Source organism: Pipistrellus hanaki, assembly GCF_964339955.1.
Source record: "Pipistrellus hanaki genome assembly, chromosome: 2".
Classification (NCBI taxonomy): Eukaryota; Metazoa; Chordata; class Mammalia; order Chiroptera; family Vespertilionidae; genus Pipistrellus; species Pipistrellus hanaki.
Genome location: NC_140504.1, coordinates 172,467,749 through 172,485,592, shown reverse-complemented (window position 1 = coordinate 172,485,592; position 17,844 = coordinate 172,467,749). Strand labels below are relative to the sequence as shown.

Genomic DNA, 17,844 nt, shown 5'->3' with positions numbered 1-17,844 from the left:
GCTAAAGGCCTGTGCTCACTTCCTCTCCCCACAACGGCATCCCAGATCTGCCCTCACTTGTTCACTAGGAGGGACCCTGGTGATCACCTCAGCCCAGCCCTCTTGCCCCAGGGAGGAGAGAAGAGGAAAGCAGCCAGGAAAGGAAACTGGACTGCCTCCCTCCCTCCTCCACACCAGGCCTTCTGCATATGTTCCTGAGGTTGAGCGGTGATTTCCATTTTACGAACCTGAGAACTGGCCCTGGGCAGATGAGGGTGGATGACATGAGTAATGGTCTCAAGGTCCTGTAGCTAGTCAATGCTGGAGTCAGAAGCCACGTTCTTGTTTACACGACCCCTTCTGGACCAACCGGCTTGTGAGTGTAAAATGCTGCACCTTCCTGGGGAGGATGAAGTGAGAGTGGGCATTCGCTGTTCAGACTAGAAAGTGAGAGTGGCTGGCCCCCAAGGCTCGGGGGCCCCGGGGAAGGACAAGGTGGTGTCGGGAGTCAGAGCTGGGCCTCCTCCAAGCAGGCGGAGGGTGGCTGTCGAGCTACGCCCCGTGCTGAGGAGCGGGTCACAGGAAGGCCTGGCCTGCTGAGTCATGAAGGGACTTTTCTCAGCTTGTCTGGGATGGGAACTGAGGGCGCATGCTTGGTGCAGCCACCAGCCCTGCATCGCTAAGTGCTCCGAACAGCCCTTGCCAAGGTGTGTGCCTTGGAGCGGGCTCCTTTTGGGAATCCTTACAGATGGAAAATCTGTATCATCATAGAAGGAGGTTGAGGGCACATTAGGATTCCCTGGACACTCCCAGATTCTGAGCTCATTGGTCTGGGCTTCTGTTTGGGCATCGAATTATTTTTCCTCTCTTTTTAATTTAAAGTCTTTATTTTATTTTATTTTTTTAAAATATATTTTATTGATTTTTTTACAGAGAGGAAGAGAGAGGGATAGTTAGAAACAAGGTCCCTCCTATTAAGGTCCCCCACAGGGGATGTGCCCGCAACCAAGGTACATGCCCTTGATCAGAATCAAACCTGGGACCTTTCAGTCCACAGGCCTGTGCTCTATCCACTGAGCCAAACCAGTTTCAGCTGAAGTCTTTATTGTTTAAAGTATTACATAAGGCTTATTTTTTTCCCTCATTGACTTCTCCCCAGCCAGTCCATTCCCCCGAGAATCGAATTTTTAAAGCTCCCCAACTGATTTTAATGTGCAGCCAAAGTTGAGAACTATTGGGTGAAGTGATGTCATGACTGATGACATAGTGAGTTACTGACAGAACTAGGGCTCTCAGAGCAGGACACAGGAGGTGTTTTCCAGAAACAACAGGGTGGGGATGAGCAGGGGCCCTCCACCCTGCAGAGAGGGGAATAAAATGCCCAGAGGAGAGAAAGTCCGGTGTGTGACTTGGGTGAATGGGAGGAGAGAAAAGATTGGGAAGGCCACAGCTAAGCCAGAGCCTGGCCACCAAGGGCCTTGTGGGTAGGGTAGCTTTCATCTGTAAAATATCCAGCCATCGGTGTGGCATGGGACAGTCAGACTGGGCATGTGGGCCTGACCAGTGTGGTTCAGTGGTTGAGCATCGACCTATGATCCAGGAGGTCATGCTTCCATTCCCGGTTAGGGCACATGCCCAGGTTCTGGGCTGGATCCCCAGTAGGGGGCATGCAGGAGGCAGCCAATCAATGATGTTTCTATCTCTCTCCCTCTCTGTCCCTCTCTGAAATCAATAACAACATATTTGGGGGAGTGGGGGCAAAGAATGGTCATGTGCACACTACCATCTAGGGCAGTGGTGGGCAAACTCATTAGTCAACACAGCCAAATATCAACAGTACAACGGTTGAATTTCTTTTGAGAGCCAAATTTTTTAGACTTAAACTTCTTCTAACACCAATTCTTCAAAATAGACTCACCCAGGTGTGGTATTTTGTGGAAGAGCCACACTCGAGGGGCCAAAGAGCCAAGTGTGGCTTGCAGACCGTAGTTCGCTGACCACGGGCTAGGGCAAGCTAGGGAGTGTGGACTTTAGAACGAGGACAGTGGGGGCCCATGAAGGAGGGCAGAAGTAATCAGATTTGTATTTTGGGGAGATGATCCGGGTGTCTGGGGTCTGGGATGGATCGAACATGTGAGACTAGAGACTGGGGAAGCTGGTGAGAAGGCTGCTCTTGCAATAGGGGTGGAAAAACAAACACCGAGTAGGAAGGATGGGCAGGATTTGGTCCTCAGATTGGTGTGAGGACAAGAAGGTAGGGTTTCAAAGTCGTTTCTAGGTTTCTGGTTTGGGAGGTGCTGACAGAGCCTGAGGGCCGTGCAGGAATGGAGATTTGGGATGGCACCACCAGAGATGTACGAGACGCACTTGGACGTGGGGTCAGTTTCTTAGGGATCAACCGGAGAAAAGCTACAGGTTGGTCATTGGTATCCAAATAGCGGGAGAGGAGACTGTTCTAGAGAGATTGGAATAGAGAGAAGTGAGGGCCAAGCCTCACTGATTGAAGAGGGGGATCCTTTGCAGGAGGAGAGCTAGCACTTTCAAGCTAAGAGACAAAACCTCACAAGACAGAGGAAGAATGGAAGCACCTGAGGGCCAGGGTGTTGGGTTTGCCCCCGGCCACGACCTAGAGCAGAGCCTGTCCATCCATCGTAAGAGGCACTCGGGAATAGTGGGTGGAGGAATGGAGTGAAGGAACGCTGTCAGGGGCCCCAGAGGTCAGCCTGGACCAATCAGCCCCATATTTCTGGATGTGGAAGACCCACTGGTGACCCCGTTGTGGCAAAGGCTGGCTGGGGGAGCCATGTGAGCAGAAACCGCCCTGTGGCCAGTTGAAGAGAGAGGGGGAGTGGGAAAGAGGAGAGACGTGGTGGAGAAGGGAGAAGAGGGGTATTAGCTAGAGGGGCCACCTGGCTGGTTTGGCTCAGTGGATAGAGCTTTGGCCTGCGGACTGCAGGGTCCCGGGTTTGATTCCAGTTAAGGGCACATGCCCAGGTTTTGGGCTCAGTCCCCAGTGGGAAGGCAGCCAATCGATGAGTCTCTCATTAATGTTTCTATCTCTCTCCCTCTGTCTGTCTCTCCCACTTCCATACCCCGGCATCAGTCATTCTCTCTGAAATCAATAAAAATATATTTTAAAAAAGAAATATAAAGACTTCATTTTATTTTATAATTATTATTATTTTAATCTTTACCCAACAATATTTTCCCATTGTATTTTAGAGAGAAGGAAAGACAGGGAGAAATATCGATGTGAAACACATCAATTGGTTGCTTCCTGCACCAGGGCCCAGGCAGTGAGGAGCCTGTAACGAAAGTACATGCCCTTGACTGGAATCAAACCCAGGACCCTTTGGTCCACAGGCCGACACTCTATCCATTGAGCCAAACTGGCTAGGGCAAGCCTTCATTTTTAACATGTAAGGAGTTGGCAGAGGAGAAGGGGGTGAGGAGGAGCCTGGAGGAGCGCCTCCAGAGGAAGATGGTGAAACAGAGGCAGAGGGGCTGCTTCTGGCCGGAGGGACTGTAATACTTCTGAGGTTACGGATGTGGACAAATCCTAAGCAAAGTTCTCCAGGTCGTGGGGCCTCCGGTCCCGTCGGAAATAGGTGGAAGGTGAGACATGCTGTGGAAGACAGGTGGGGCAGCTGGCCAGGGCGTCTAGAAGGCCAGGTGGGCAGCACCTCGGGCCCAGCTGAGCCCATAAACTGCGCATGTGGGCACCCGTCCAAAGGTCACTGAGGAAGCCAGCCTCAGGACTGGAGCCAGGGACCCGAGCGGTGCAAATGGATAACGCACACCCTGAGCCGAGCGGCACTTCCTGGGCCGCACTCCATCTATTTACTCTCGCACTTGACAAACACTTCTCACAAGCCTGGCCGCTGTGCCCCAGCCAGAGGCAGATTAGAAGGGATACGTTTAACACCCAAAGAGGGGAGAGTACGACCGAGCGAGAACGGAAAGCGCAGCTCAGAGCACTTGGACATGGGGTCAGGGATTCTGCAACTTCGTTCCATAGGGACTGTGCCAGGTGGTGTCCTAAACAAGAGGGACAGAGGGCACATGCTGGCCCTCGGGCAGCTGCCTACACATGGTCTGAGCAGGACTCTGCCCTCCAAAGACTCAGCCTCCCAGGAGATGGGGAGATTCTCCTTCGGGAAAAGCCAGTATAATTATCAGAGGGCTTCAAGGTATACGGGAGCAAAGAGGAAGGAATGACTGATGCCGGGGTGTGGAGGTGGGAGAGACAGGCAGGGTTTCTCGAAGGACTTGGCCGCTGCTCTACACCTTAAAGCGGGGTGGGGAACCTTTTTCCAGCCAAGGGCCATGTGGATATTTATAACATTACTCGCAGGCCATACAACATTATCAACTTAAAAATGAGCCTTCTATACTTGGTCAAACATTTAATGAACTCACCCCCAGTGCCTTGGCTGGGTCAGACCAAACGATTTCTTGGGCCTTATACGGCCCGCAGGTCGGGCGTTCCTCACCCCAGCCTTAAACCTTAACGGTGAGGGAGAGCAGGTGTCCCAGGCATGGGGGCGGCTTGTGCGAGATGCAGCGGCACCAAGTGTATCCCTAATGCTGAATAGCTAACCGCCGGCATGGTCCGGCCGACTGCCCACGGGTCCGACCCACTGCCCGGTCTGTTGAGACCTTCTCTTAGGAAACCGTGCGGGGCTGACGGGTCGCCCGCTGTCCGGGAGGACTACCGCCGGTGGTGAGCATGCCGGGGCTGCTCTTAATCACCCGAAGCTCAGGCTCCTCCATAAAACAGCCCCGGAGGGCTTCCTCCTGGAAGTGGTTAATTAACGATAATATCATTTTAAATGTTTACAAAGCAGCTCCCCATAAATTATCTCCTCACAGTAGCTTCTCAAGGTGCGTGGGATGGAGGCTGTGAAGTAGGAAACCGAGGCTAGGTGAGGTCCCCTGGCCGGGGAGAGAGGCTGAGCCGGAGGTGGACTCCAGGCCCCATGCCTCCGTGACCCTCTGCGGCCCCGTGCCAGGCCGCCTGCCCCCTCGGGGAGAAGGCGGGAGGGAGCCCAACCGCAGAGCGAATGAATGAACAAGGGCATCGGCCTGGGTGGAGAAGCGGCCTCTCCCTCCGCATGTGGCTGAGTTGCCAACAGGATGACTAACGGCCATTTAGGAACCATGAGTTCCTGGCCCAGGGACAGTGTCAGGCACGTCTAAGGATGAGGTATCCTCAGAAAGCACACGGCTGGGCTGCCCCTCCTTGTTTGACAAAGGAGGAGCTTGGCCTGGAGAGCCAGCAAGGTCTGCCTCACCCAGTGACTGGGTGACTTGGTGAGCGAGTGTCCCAGTCCCAGCCCTCTGCGCCCCCCCCCCCCCCACCACCACCACCAGGCTGCGCCTCTCCTTACCTGGGCCAGATCCGAAGAGTCCGGCTCCCCTCTCCCCTCTCCCCTGCCCCCATCTCCACTAACACAGCCGCTTACGCTTCCAGTGTCAGGCATTGTTCTCGGTGCTTTAGAAATCCTAATGCAATTGATTCTTTCCATCACCCCGTTAGGTAGGCACTATAATCCCTCCTTTATAAGAAACTGGAGCACAGAGATGCTAAAGCCATTAAATCAAGGACACACAGCTGGGATTTGAACCCAAGGAGTCTGGCTCCAGGCCGCACCCTTGACCACTGTGGAAACCCCGGCCATCATACTGTAGTTTGATGAGCCCCGAAAACCCCCTTCACACCTCCAGCTGCTGCCCAGCTGGTCCCTCCTGCTCCGACTTCCAAGCCCAGCCAGGCTGAGTCACATGCAGACATTTCAACCGTTTACACAATTTCTGACGTTTTCATGCGACAGCTCTTCCTACCCCCGGCCTCCGCCGAGCCCCAGCCACACAGATGAATCAGACGGTCCTCATGTTGACATTCAGTCTGGAGGGAGCACATGGTACCTTGTAGTGACTTCCTCAGGGCCATCATGGAAACGTGGACCGGCCAGCGGGAGCAGAGGAGAGGGAGGGGCCACAGAGCAGGGTTTTCTCAACGCTGGACGCCCGGGGCCCTGTGCCTTGTAGGATGTCTGGCAGCACCCCTGATCTGTGCCCCCTCGGTGCCAGTCGTAAGCCACCGGAGTGACAACCAAAGATGGCTCCTCCGCACATTGCCAGATGTCCTGTTTGAGAACCAGAGACAGAGAAGGAGGGCGGTTATCAGGACGGCTTTCCAGAAGAGTTAGTGCCTTTTCTGAAAGATGTCAGCAGCGCCCCGGGAGAAGGAAAATGCAGGGGCGTGGGGTACCCCGGTAGCATGGGGGCGTTGTGTGGGCGGAGGAGACACTTCATCCATCCCGAGGTGAGAAAGGCTGTCTGCAGGGGACACCTCGGAGGCCAGGCCCCCGTGAGGAGGAGCCCAGAGCCAAGGCCTGGCTGGGTTTGGGGAGAAGCCAAGCCCGGGCTCTAACCGAGAAGCAGCCTGGGTGGTCCGGGCCTCTGCGGCCGGGTGGGGCCCAGCTTCTAGCTCCACCTGTGGCCCAGCGGACGCGAGGGGCAGGGTTCTCTGTCCAGCCCCACCTGTAGCCTCTGGCTCTGAACCAGCAGCTGGCCCTGGGGCGTGGCTGAGAGTTGCTATAGAGACATAACTCCGGGCTGAGGATGGGGTGCAGCTCCAGCTGCGGGGGGGTGGGGTGGGGGGGTGGGGGGGGGCAGAAAGGGAGAACAGGAAATAGGGGTCAAATTCAGACTGAGGGCTAAATTGGAGGAGCTGGGAGCTCAAAGCTTGCCTGGCTGTTAACCCCTTCGTCCCCACAGGAATGTCTCCGAGAGAGGAGAGAAGGTTGAGAGGGAGCTCTGAGTCTCTCTCGGGATGATCTAGAAGGCCTGGCCTCCTGAGCGAGAGAGATGTCTGCAGGGAAGGGTGGTGAGACAGCCAGAGGTTCCAGAACACCCCTTCTATTGGTAGTCATCTACTAGAGTTTTAGATCAAGGTTGGCAAGAAGGCCACATTCAGCCAGCAGCCTGTTTGGATGGCCCATGAGTTAAGAATGTTTTTCATTTATGTTTTTAAACGATTAGGGCTGGGGGAGGAGAAACGGAAGCAACAGGGGCCATATGTGGTCTGCAGACCCTAGTATCTCCTATCTAGCCTTTTGCGTAAAATGTTTACCAGCCCTGCTCTGGACTGTGACTTGTATGCTTCCCGCTGTGAGGGAGCTCACTGCCTGTCAGGTGAGTGATCACGGCCTGTAAGGCCTTGAAAGCCGGTTTTTCTCCCGGGCTGACTCTGTCCACCAGGAAAGCCTGAGGCTGGCGCTTGCCTTGGGTCCTTGCCCACAGTATAAATTCCTAAGGGTAATGCTTCGTCTCCCTGCAGCTCGCAAATGGCAGACCTCTGAAAGCGAAAGCGGAGGGTCCTCAGGGACGCGCGGTGATGCAATAACAGCTTATTCCGTGGGCCAGGCAGCGCCTCCACCTCCTGCCAGGGCAGGGGGGAAGTGGGAACTTCCTCTGTAGACAGCAGGCATGTGGTCCGTCACCACAGCGGCTCGGGTGTGGGGGCAGGAGAGGATCATTCCCAACGAGTCAGACGTGATGCAAGCCTGCCCTTCCCCCTCCCCCCACCCCGTGCTTATTTACCCCGGAGAACGGCTAGGATGAGACATCGCTTCTAACCGGAAACCGAGGGATCTCACCTGCCCAGAGCCCACCCACTTCTCCACGTGGGCCCCATAGTGTCGCCGAGCAGGCCACGCTAGTTCAATGAGGGGACAACTGGGCAGAGATCCTTAAAAGCCCCAACTCCTGACGGTCCCCCCTCACAGGACCCTCCCTTTCTCCCCAGAATGCACCTTGGCAGGGTGAATGAGCTGTAAGGGAGCGGAGGAGAGGGGCAGCTGAGCCTGGGCACTGGGTGGGCAGGGCTCCGCCGGCCATGTTGGGGATTAATTATGAGAAGAGGACTCTGGCTTCAGCGGGTGGGAGGAGTCGGGAGCAGAATCCAGGGGAGACCCAGGGCAGATGTTGCGTGAGGGCCGTCCTCGAGGGGCAGGTGCCAGGGCGAGTGCAGAACTGACAGGGCCCGGTGATTGGTCGGATGGAGGGCATGGCAGGGCCCAGGGTGTCTGCCAGGCTTGTGACGAGCACGTGGGAGGAGGGCGCATGAGGTGGCATGTTCAGGAGGAGCCCGGGCCAGGCCTCTCCTCACACAGGAGCCGGGCCGAGGATGTTGCCAGTAAACATGCTGTGGAGGCTGGATCTGTGGGGTTCTTTTAGGGGGTAGTAAGTAGGTCCTTCCCTTCGGGGTACCCAGCTCCTGCAAGGGGGGTGCTGGGGGCAGTGATCCCAGGACCTCTCATTCTCCTGGCTCCCCAGGGATCTATCTCCCTGCCTTTCCGGGGCCAGGGCCAGCTTTGAGCACCTCGTGGGGCATGGACCCGAGGGGCCAGAGGACACACGGCCCCACACCGGCAGCAGGAGTGGAGAACAGGGCATTGCTTCTTCCCAGAAATGTCAGGTCTCAGACCAAGAGGCAGGGCTCCACGGCACAGCCTCAGCTTGGCCAGGAGGTGCTGCTGCGGGGGGAGAGGAGGAGCATGGGGCCCAGGTGGAGGGCTGAGCTGCTCCCCTTTCCTCAACCCCGTAAGGTAGCCTGAGTGGCAGAGGGGCCCATGAGCCATGCAGGAGCCAGGCCTGCATAAGCTTTGGGCCCTCTGACTTGCCACTACAAGCAGGAGACTTAACTGGAGGTGAAGGGGAGGAGTCCAGTCACACCTCACTTGCACATGTTCCTCCAGCCAGCCCCAAGCCAGCCCCAAGAAGAGGCTTACAGACCTGAAATGCCCAGACAGACACCTCCGCCTGTACCCTTCAGCTCACGTTAGGCAGTCAGTCCTCACTCAGCCCTTACCTGTTGACTCTTGGTGCACAATTCAGACAAGTCCCATCTGCCGACTTCTTGGCAGAATCTAAAAGGGCGGTGCGGGCAGTTCTGTGGTCGAGCATCGGAACCACAGGAAGATTCTGAGAGCTGCAGGAGGCACAACTTCGGAGCATCTGGGCAAGCCCCTCTGGCTGTGTGTAGGTCTGGTTGCTAAGGGCAGCAGGGAGAGTGACGGGCGGGAGCAGGACTTCCCCGGAGGACAGGCCGGGAGAGTGTGGGGCCTCGGAGGCGTGTCGTGTATCTGGACGGCACCCTTATCCAGGACAGCTTGTTCTCCTCGGGGCTGATAACCGCAGCATTCCTGTTCCCGGCGGTCCTCCTCGGGGGTGGCTCTGTCCCTTGAGGAACACAGGCACTCTGTTTTGTTTGTTTGTTTGTTGGAACCCGCCTTCTCTCTGCCCTCAGATGAGGCAGGGGTTTCCAGAAGGAGGGCCTCGGGCCCTTTCTCCATGGACTCCTTCCTTCACTCACGAGGCGTCCCTGGCACCAGCTCTGGGAAAGGCCCCGGTGTGAATCCACTGGGGTCCCTGTCCTCCGGGAGGACAGACTTCTTGGATCTCAAAAGGTCTTAGTGTGATAAGGCAGGGTGGGCCCTCCCGGTAGGGTAGCCACAAGGGTGGGGATGTGGTGCCCAGCGCTAAGGTAGAGGCATGGGTAGGTGGGAGGCTGGACTGATAGCTGGCAGGAGCCCTGGTTTGAGTTGTGGAATGCAGGCTTTGTTAGACTTTGTCAATGGTCTGCACTTCCCTCGGGGCAGTACTATCCCTTGGCTCGGGGATGGTACCAGGTACCATGTAAGCATCGTAAGGACACTTCATTAATTTCCTACAGCGCTATTTCCAATGTTGTCATTTGAGATGAGATCATTAGTCTTTGATCACGCTGGAGATAAGGACAGAGCTGGGACTACCCTTGTGTCGAGGTCCCTAACCCTGTACTGTCTGGCTTCCCCGGGATAAATATCATTGGAGCTGCCTCTCTCCTCCCCCCACTCCCCATGGCCCCTATCCTAACTCCCTAGAGGCCAGCCTGCCAGGTGTCTCCATGCCTGAGACAGGCAATGGCAGCAGGGCTGAGAAAAGATGGCTAGTGGCCGAGGATCCACTGGAACCTCCGGGCCAGGCCCAGCAGGCTCAATGGCATTCCTGGGACCGGAGGCCTCTGTTTCCCCTTTGGTGATTGTGCCTAACCGCAGCCCCCTCTTCTGCTAGACCCCTGGGACTTGGGAGGGTGAGGGAGTGCCGAGGGCAGGGCCAGGGGAGGGTGTCTAAGAGATGCATCTGCCGTGTGTGCATGAACTTGCAGCATGATGCAGCAAAGGGCGCTGGGATGGGCACGGGGTTGTTTGAGCCTCACGTGGTGAGGGGAGGAGGGGCACGCAGGTTTGTGAGTGGCTGATGCCAGGAATGCTCAGGTGATGTGGGCATGAATATGTGTGTGAGGTCTGTGTGCACAGGAAGCTGCTTCTGGGTACATTGGGCCTGTGCCCGGCTGCACATGTGGCCGGGGAGGTCTGGCCGGTCCCATGGCCCTAGGTGTGTGTCTGCATGTCCCGGAGTTAGAGAGAGAGGGTGCTCGGGCATAACCAGTGCCTCCTGCCTGTCACAATCCTGGGAGCCGGCCAGGCCCCCCCTGGGGAGGGACGGGGCTGGCGGGCAGGCCTGTGCTAGGACAGATGGCTGCAGTTCCTAGAACTACTTCCTCGTCCGAGCCTTTCCTACGTTTCCCGGCTGGGCACCTGGGAGAGGGGAGGGGGCCATGGGGCCTTCAGGATGGGATTTCCAGTCCAGCCACAAGGAGCTGGGCCTGGGAGACAAAAGGGCGGCAGAGTGAGTCTCATGAGCGTGGCTTGTGTGCACGTTGGCACAGCGGGCCCTGAGCGCAGAGCCGGTGAGCCTGCCCTCCTTCCCTCCCTCCCCGGCCTCTGGAATGGCAGAACCTGTCTGTCCGGCTGTATTTCCTCCCCCGCAGAGGGGGGAGGGGGGAACCTGGTGACAGGAGCTGGGGCCTTAGGGTCCTTGAGGAGAAAGGGGCAAGAGGGAAGGAGCACTTGCTCTCAACGCCCTGCTCTATGCCTGAACCTCCTCCAAATGCCGTTGTCCCCAGCAGGTCCCGCTGAGCATGCACCACCCACAGGGCGGAGCCCAGCCCCTGTTCCTCACCTGGGGAAGCTCAGCCCCGCAAGTGGGGAGGGACTTGGCTCAAGAACATGCAGTAGACCTGGCTGTTGTGACAGTGGTTGAACATCAGCCCATGAACCAAGAGGTCACTGGTTCGGTTCCCAGTTAAGGCACATGCCCGGGTTGCAGGCTTGATCCCCAGTTGGGAGGTGAAGGGGGCGTACAGGAGGCAGCCAATCGATGTTTCTCTCTCATCCATGTTGTTTCTGTATTTTCCCTTCCTCTCTCTCTAAACACCAATAAAAAAACATTAAAAAAGACAACAAAAAGAACATGCAGTTGAAATCGGTTTGGCTCAGTGGCTAGCGCGTCGCCCTACGGACTGAAAGGTCCCGGGTTCGAATCCGGTCAGAGGCGTGTACCTTGGTTGCAGGCACCTCCCCAGTGGGGGGTGTGCAGGAGGCAGCTGATCGATGTTTCTAGCTCTCTATCCCTCTCCCTTCCTCTCTGTAAAAAATCAATAAAACATATTTTTAAAATACTAATTAAAAAGAGAGAGAGCATGCGGTGAATTTGGGGCGTGGCCAGGCACAGGGCCCTCTTCGGCCTCCTGCAGTAAGATGCCCGTCCTTGGGTGGCAAGCGCCAGGGAGAAGAGCCGCCGGGTCCTGGCCTCCCTCGCCCACCAGGCTGCTTCTCCCCCTGCAGGTGATCGAGGAGTTCTACAACCAGACGTGGTTCCACCGCTACGGGGAGAACATCCTGCCCACCACGCTCACCACCCTCTGGTCCCTCTCCGTGGCCATCTTCTCTGTGGGGGGCATGATTGGCTCCTTCTCGGTGGGCCTTTTCGTTAACCGCTTTGGCCGGTGAGCACAGGGGTCCCGGCCCCGCCCAGGGTGTCCCAGAGGGGAGTGGGGGGGGGGGGTTGGAGGAGATGTCCCTGCCTATTTGGGATATTCCCTAGGACCCAGTCCTTGGGGAGTCTGGGGGACCAAAGGACCCACCTGACCGGTGACCCCTCCCCCACCCGCAGGCGAAACTCGATGCTGATGATAAACCTGCTGGCCTTCATGGCCGCGGTGCTCATGGGCTTCTCGAAACTGGCCAAGTCCTTCGAGATGCTGATCCTGGGCCGCTTCATCATCGGCGTGTACTGCGGCCTGACCACGGGCTTCGTGCCCATGTACGTGGGGGAGGTGTCCCCCACGGCCCTCCGAGGGGCCCTGGGCACCCTGCACCAGCTGGGCATCGTCATCGGCATCCTCATCGCCCAGGTGAGTGGGGCAGGGTCTGCTCCCCCCGCGCGGCCCCCGCCCTGCAGCCCCAGTGGCTCCTGAAAGGGTGTCCAGACAGCCCCCGGCTAGACCTCTCGCCCCACCTTCCGCAGCCCTGCCTCCTGGGACAGCCTAGCACGGGTCCCAGAGGACACTCCGCCACGCGTGGTTTCCCCGTGGGCCTCTGTGGCAGGAGAGCACATCTGGCCCAGCTCACTCAGCCCCTGGGCCATTGGTCCTCTCACTGATGCCGGGAAGCGGGTCCTACTTTCCTCCCAAGGAGGGAGCTGAGGTCAGAGAACTCGCAGCCTCACATCGGGGCAGAGCCCCAGAGCCCGCGCCCTTTCCCTAAAGCAGCACAGACACACAGCGGCCCAGGCCCCGGGGCGCAGGGGCTGGTTGTGGGCCCGGGCTGGAGCGCTCACAGCCGCTTCCTCCCGCCCTGCTTCCCCAGGTGTTCGGCCTGGACTCCATCATGGGCAACCGGGAGCTGTGGCCCCTGCTGCTGAGCATCCTCTTCGTCCCGGCCTTGGCGCAGTGCATCATGCTGCCCTTCTGCCCCGAGAGCCCCCGCTTCCTGCTCATCAACCGCAACGAGGAGAACAGAGCCAAGAGCGGTACGGGCGGGGCCCTGCCCCCCTCCCCAGCCCCAGCCCCCGCCCCAGCCCTCTTCCTGCTCTGAGCCGCCCCCGCCTCCCCTCCGTGTCCCCCAGTGCTCAAGAAGCTGCGCGGGTTGGCGGACGTGACCCGGGACCTGCAGGAGATGAAGGAGGAGGGGCGGCAGATGATGCGGGAGAAGAAGGTCACCATCCCCGAGCTGTTCCGCTCGGCCCTCTACCGCCAGCCCATCCTCATCGCCGTGGTGCTGCAGCTGTCCCAGCAGCTGTCCGGCATCAACGCCGTGAGTGCCCCACACCCGCCCTCCCGTGGCCCCGGCCAAGCCCCGTGGCCGAGTGCACGCCGTGGACAGAGCCCAAACTTCACATAACAAACGAGCCCCCGCCAAAGGGGCCTTCCTGATCACCAAACTGCTGCAGCGTCCCCGCCCTCCTGTGCCCGCCCTGTGTCCCGTCCCCCCCAGGCCCCGGCGCCCATGACTCCTCTGTCCCCAGGTCTTCTATTACTCCACGAGCATCTTCGAGAAAGCGGGCGTGCAGCAGCCTGTGTATGCCACCATCGGCACCGGCATCGTCAACACCGCCTTCACGGTCGTGTCGGTGAGTCTGTGCCCGTCCTTGCCCGCCCCCCCCCCCCCCCGGTCAGCAGCCAGGGTCCAGCTTAGTGCCTCTCGGCCTCATGACTGAGTGGCAGCGCTTACTGCGGGCCAGGCCTGTGTCATGTGCTCCCTGAGTGCCTTGTCACTTCGTCCTCAACTCGTCAAGCTCATGACTCCTATCAGACAGCTGATGACACGGATGCTCAGAGACGAGCGATGCTTGCCCAAGGTCACGGTCGGGGTGCTCGGCTGTCTGGCTCTCCAGGGCCAGCTCTCAGCCCCCTTGGCTGCTGTGGGGCTTTAGGGCCAGCCTCCCTTCCCTCACTCCCCGTGTGGCCCCCACGCCGAGTCCCCGGGAGGAGGGGATACCATCTTCTCGTGGTCTCTGCAGTGCCACGTGGCTTTCCCACTTTGGGGCGAACCTCTGGGTTGGGGTGGGGGGAGTTCAGCGTGGCACCATGTGGTGTGGTGGGCGGGCACTGACATTCTCTCTGCCCACAGCTGTTTGTGGTGGAACGAGCTGGCCGGCGGACGCTGCACCTCATTGGCCTGGCTGGCATGGCGGGCTGTGCCGTGCTCATGACCATCGCGCTGGCATTGATAGTGAGTTGGCACCGTGTGAAGGGTGAGGTGGCAGGGGTGGGTACAGAGCTCACAGGGGCTTCTTCTGATTCCAAAGTGCCTGCCTCAGCCCCAGCCTGGCCGTCGGCACCAGAGGCTGGGGTTGCTGATCTCCCTAGTTCTGCACTCTGCCCGCTCGCATCCTTCCCTGAGCTGGCTCCTCCCTGCACGGAGCTGGCCCACCACGGCACTCCAGCCGCAGACCCCAAGTCCCCTCTCCCGCGAGTTGCTTTGCCCGATGCTAACCCTTTAAGTGTCTTCATCTGTGGACACATGCCTGATCTCACTCAGTTCTCACAACTCTGTGTAGCTCAGTCAGTAGTCAGTCCCATTTTACAGATGAGGAAACCTAGTCCCAGGGAGGTTAGTAAACGCGGCAGATAAGGACAAAGTCAGGCACTGACCGCGGGCCTGCTGGCCACAAGCCCTTGAGGAACCTCTGTGATAACCTGTGCCAGGCACTTCACATACTCGAACCCTCATTTGTCCAACCTCTGCGCAAGGAAGGCGGCCGGTACGCCAGTTTTACAGCTGAACCGAGACTTAGAAGTAAGTCCCATGATTCCTAAGAGGCCCGGCACACAGCGACGAGTGGCAGGTCTGGGTTCTGGGCCAAAACCCATAACCTCCTCTGTGGCCTCCTCAGGGTGGCAGTGATTACATATAGAACCACACGTCCGAGGCCTGTGCCGTGCCGGCCCTGAGCTGGGTGCCTTGCAAGGCTTCTGACACCCGCCACGGGCAGACTGGCTTGCACCCAGAGGGAGGCCACAGGGATCTCTTCTTAGCACTCCTGCAGGCACAGCACGACCATCCCCGGAGGGTGGATGAGCTCACCACCACCACCACCGTGCTGGGCGTCAGTCATTTTGTTCCCAGGAGGAAACCGAGCCCCAAGGCCGGGTACTTCACTCCCTCTGTAAATCCAGGATCAGCCCCAGGCCTCCTGCTGTCCAGCCCAGCCCAGCCCGCCTCTGCAGTCTGTCTCCTGAGGCTCCCATCTAACATTCCTCCTCTCTCTCTCTTCTCCTCCACAGGAGCAGGTGCCCCAGCTGTCCTATCTGAGTATCGTGGCCATCTTTGGCTTTGTCGCCTTCTTTGAAGTTGGTCCTGGCCCCATCCCATGGTTCATTGTAGCCGAACTCTTCAGCCAGGGCCCCCGCCCGGCTGCCTTTGCTGTTGCCGGTTTCTCCAACTGGACCTCGAATTTCATCGTGGGCATGTGCTTCCAGTATGTGGAGGTGAGAGCCCCCGTTTCTCCGCACGCCATTCCTCCCCTGCCAAGGGCTCTCCCAGCTGTTCCCAGTGGACTGGGTCTCAGAAGCCCAGGCTACACAGCTGAGAGCCCTGACTTCAGCCCCAGGGTTCTTTCCTTGGCTTTGAATCGTCTCCACTCTGCTCTGCAATGGGCACCTGTACCCCTGGAGCCTGTTGCATGCCCACTGCAGGCAGGCAGGCAGGCTTTCCTTTAATCACCCCAGCACTCCTGGGCTGTAGGTGGGTTTTCCCTTTCTCAGATCAGAGGCCTCAAGAGTAAAGTGACTTATCAAAGATCCTACAGCTAGCTGAGACCAGTTTGGCTCAGTGGATAGAGCATCAGCCTGCGGACTGAAAGGTCCCAGGTTCAATTCCGATCAAGGGCATGTACCTTGGTTGCTGGCACATCCCCAGTAGGGGGTGTGCAGGAGGCAGCTGATAGATGTTTCTCTCTCATCGATGTTTCTAACTAAGAATTCTAGTTTCTAAACTCTCCTCCTCTCTGTAAAAAATAAATAAATAAATAAAGATCCTACAGCTAGAATGTGGAGAGTCAGGACTCTATCTAACCAAGCGTGTCTGTGTCTTTCAGCAACTGTGTGGCCCCTACGTCTTCATCATCTTCACGGTGCTCCTGATTCTGTTCTTCATCTTCACCTACTTCAAAGTTCCCGAGACCAAAGGCAAGACCTTCGATGAGATTGCTTCCGGGTTCCGGCAGGGCGGAGCCAGCCAAAGCGACAAGACACCCGAGGAGCTGTTCCACCCCCTGGGGGCCGACTCCCAGGTGTGAGGAGCCCCCACCGCCGGCCCAGCCCGTTCCCAGCAGCCCCGAGGGTCTCCGAGCACAGGCTGCTGGACGCGACTTCCACACTGACACATCTCAGCAGAGCTGGGCCCGGGCTCCTCTCTTCAGCCAGCAGTGATGTCCAGAAGCATATTCAGGACTTTTTAACGCCTCCAGGGTTTTAACAAAAGCAAGACTGTTGCTCAGGTCTATTCAGACGAGCAACAGGTTTTATAATTTTTTTTTTTTTATTACTGATTTTATTATTATTTTTGTATCAGCCAGAGTCTCCTGTACCCACACTTCAGGCTCCACCCTGAATGGCTCAGTGCCTGAGGGTGGGGACCAAGTCCTGCCTAGACGCACTTGCCTTTTTCACCAAGCTAATTTGTAGGGCTGGACCTATGACCAAGGACACACTAATCGAACTATGAACTACAAGGCTCCTACCCCCAGAGGTGGCCAGGGCCACGTGCTTGTGCGACCCTGAATCTCCCCACCCTAGGGGTCAGGCTCCGTTAGGATTCGCCCATTTCCGTCTCTTCCTACCCAACCACTCATTCATTTTTCCTTGCCTGAGACCAGTTTGGGAGCACTGGAGTGGAGGGAGGAGAGGGGAAGGGCCAGACTGGGCTGCCAGACTCCAGTCTCCTCTGCACTGAAGGCCGGACGGTCACCACAAGAGGAGGGCCGTGGGGGACGGAGAACTCACTACTCAAGAACACGCGGATGCTCCTGCCCTGCTGTGTATAGATAGAAATATTTATATATTTTTTTGTCAATATTAAGTACAGACACTAAGTTATAGTATACCTGGACAAACCAACTTGTAAATACACCACCATACTCCTCTGTAACTTACCTAAACAGATATAAATGGCTGGTTTTTAGAAACATGGTTTTGAAATACTTGTGGGTTAAGGGAGGAAGGTTTGGGTGGGAGTGGGAGAGAAACAAGCAGTTGCAACGGCTACACTTGGTTTAGACTCTTCGACTCTTGGAAGCACCTGTGATCAGCACCCTCTATGTTCAGGAAGCTGGTCTCTGTTACCCAGAGAAAATTGAAACGTCTTGACATTCGTGGCATCCCCATGTTCCTTCATATATGCTAGCTGGCATGCAAAACACATGATAGCAGTGTGCAAATCTTGATGGTTGGGCCTTGATATGCGATATCTTGCATGTGAGGTAGGTACTATATCAATGTTTGACAGGCTCAAAGGTTATATGCCTGAAGTCTCAGGGGAAATATGCTAACCACCCTGCCTTTACCCCACCCCCTCATACACCAACCCCCCCAACACACACACACACACAACGTGAATCATGTTCACTGCATGGCCAGTGAGCTGTTAAACTGCCTTCTTCCATCAATTTCACTTGGAAATGCCCCCTCTGGATCCAGTTTATATCCTTTCTTAAGACTTGATCCTCCTACCCTACCCCATCTTCCCCGCCGCCCCCCTTCTGTTCCTTTCCTATGGCACTATCCCCTTCCATCCTTATCACAAATTCCTAATTTTTTCCCACTAGTTTCAAGTTAATGGGAAGTCTCTTGGGTTCATCTGGATCCACAGATGCAGGGCTTGGCACGCACCAGGCACTCAAATAACTGATGGAATGAAGCACCAACTTTATTTGTCCCTAGAGGCTCAGCTGACAAAATCTGGGAGGAAT

The 17,844-nt window shown here is 57.2% G+C and overlaps 1 protein-coding gene across 1 annotated transcript in view; it reads left to right on the top strand.

Moving 5' to 3' along the window:
- The window catches only part of SLC2A1 (solute carrier family 2 member 1), a 29,012-nt gene extending 11,951 nt beyond the window's left edge, over nt 1-17,061 (top strand). Inside the window, exons 3-10 of the mRNA XM_084874624.1 lie at nt 11,718-11,878; nt 12,046-12,286; nt 12,741-12,903; nt 13,000-13,187; nt 13,399-13,503; nt 14,004-14,105; nt 15,161-15,364; nt 15,973-17,061. Of these exons, the coding sequence (XP_084730750.1) occupies nt 11,718-11,878; nt 12,046-12,286; nt 12,741-12,903; nt 13,000-13,187; nt 13,399-13,503; nt 14,004-14,105; nt 15,161-15,364; nt 15,973-16,173 (1,365 nt within the window). The 3' untranslated portion in view covers nt 16,174-17,061. The remainder of the gene's footprint in view (nt 1-11,717; nt 11,879-12,045; nt 12,287-12,740; nt 12,904-12,999; nt 13,188-13,398; nt 13,504-14,003; nt 14,106-15,160; nt 15,365-15,972) is intronic.
- The last annotated feature ends 783 nt before the right edge of the window (nt 17,062-17,844 follow it).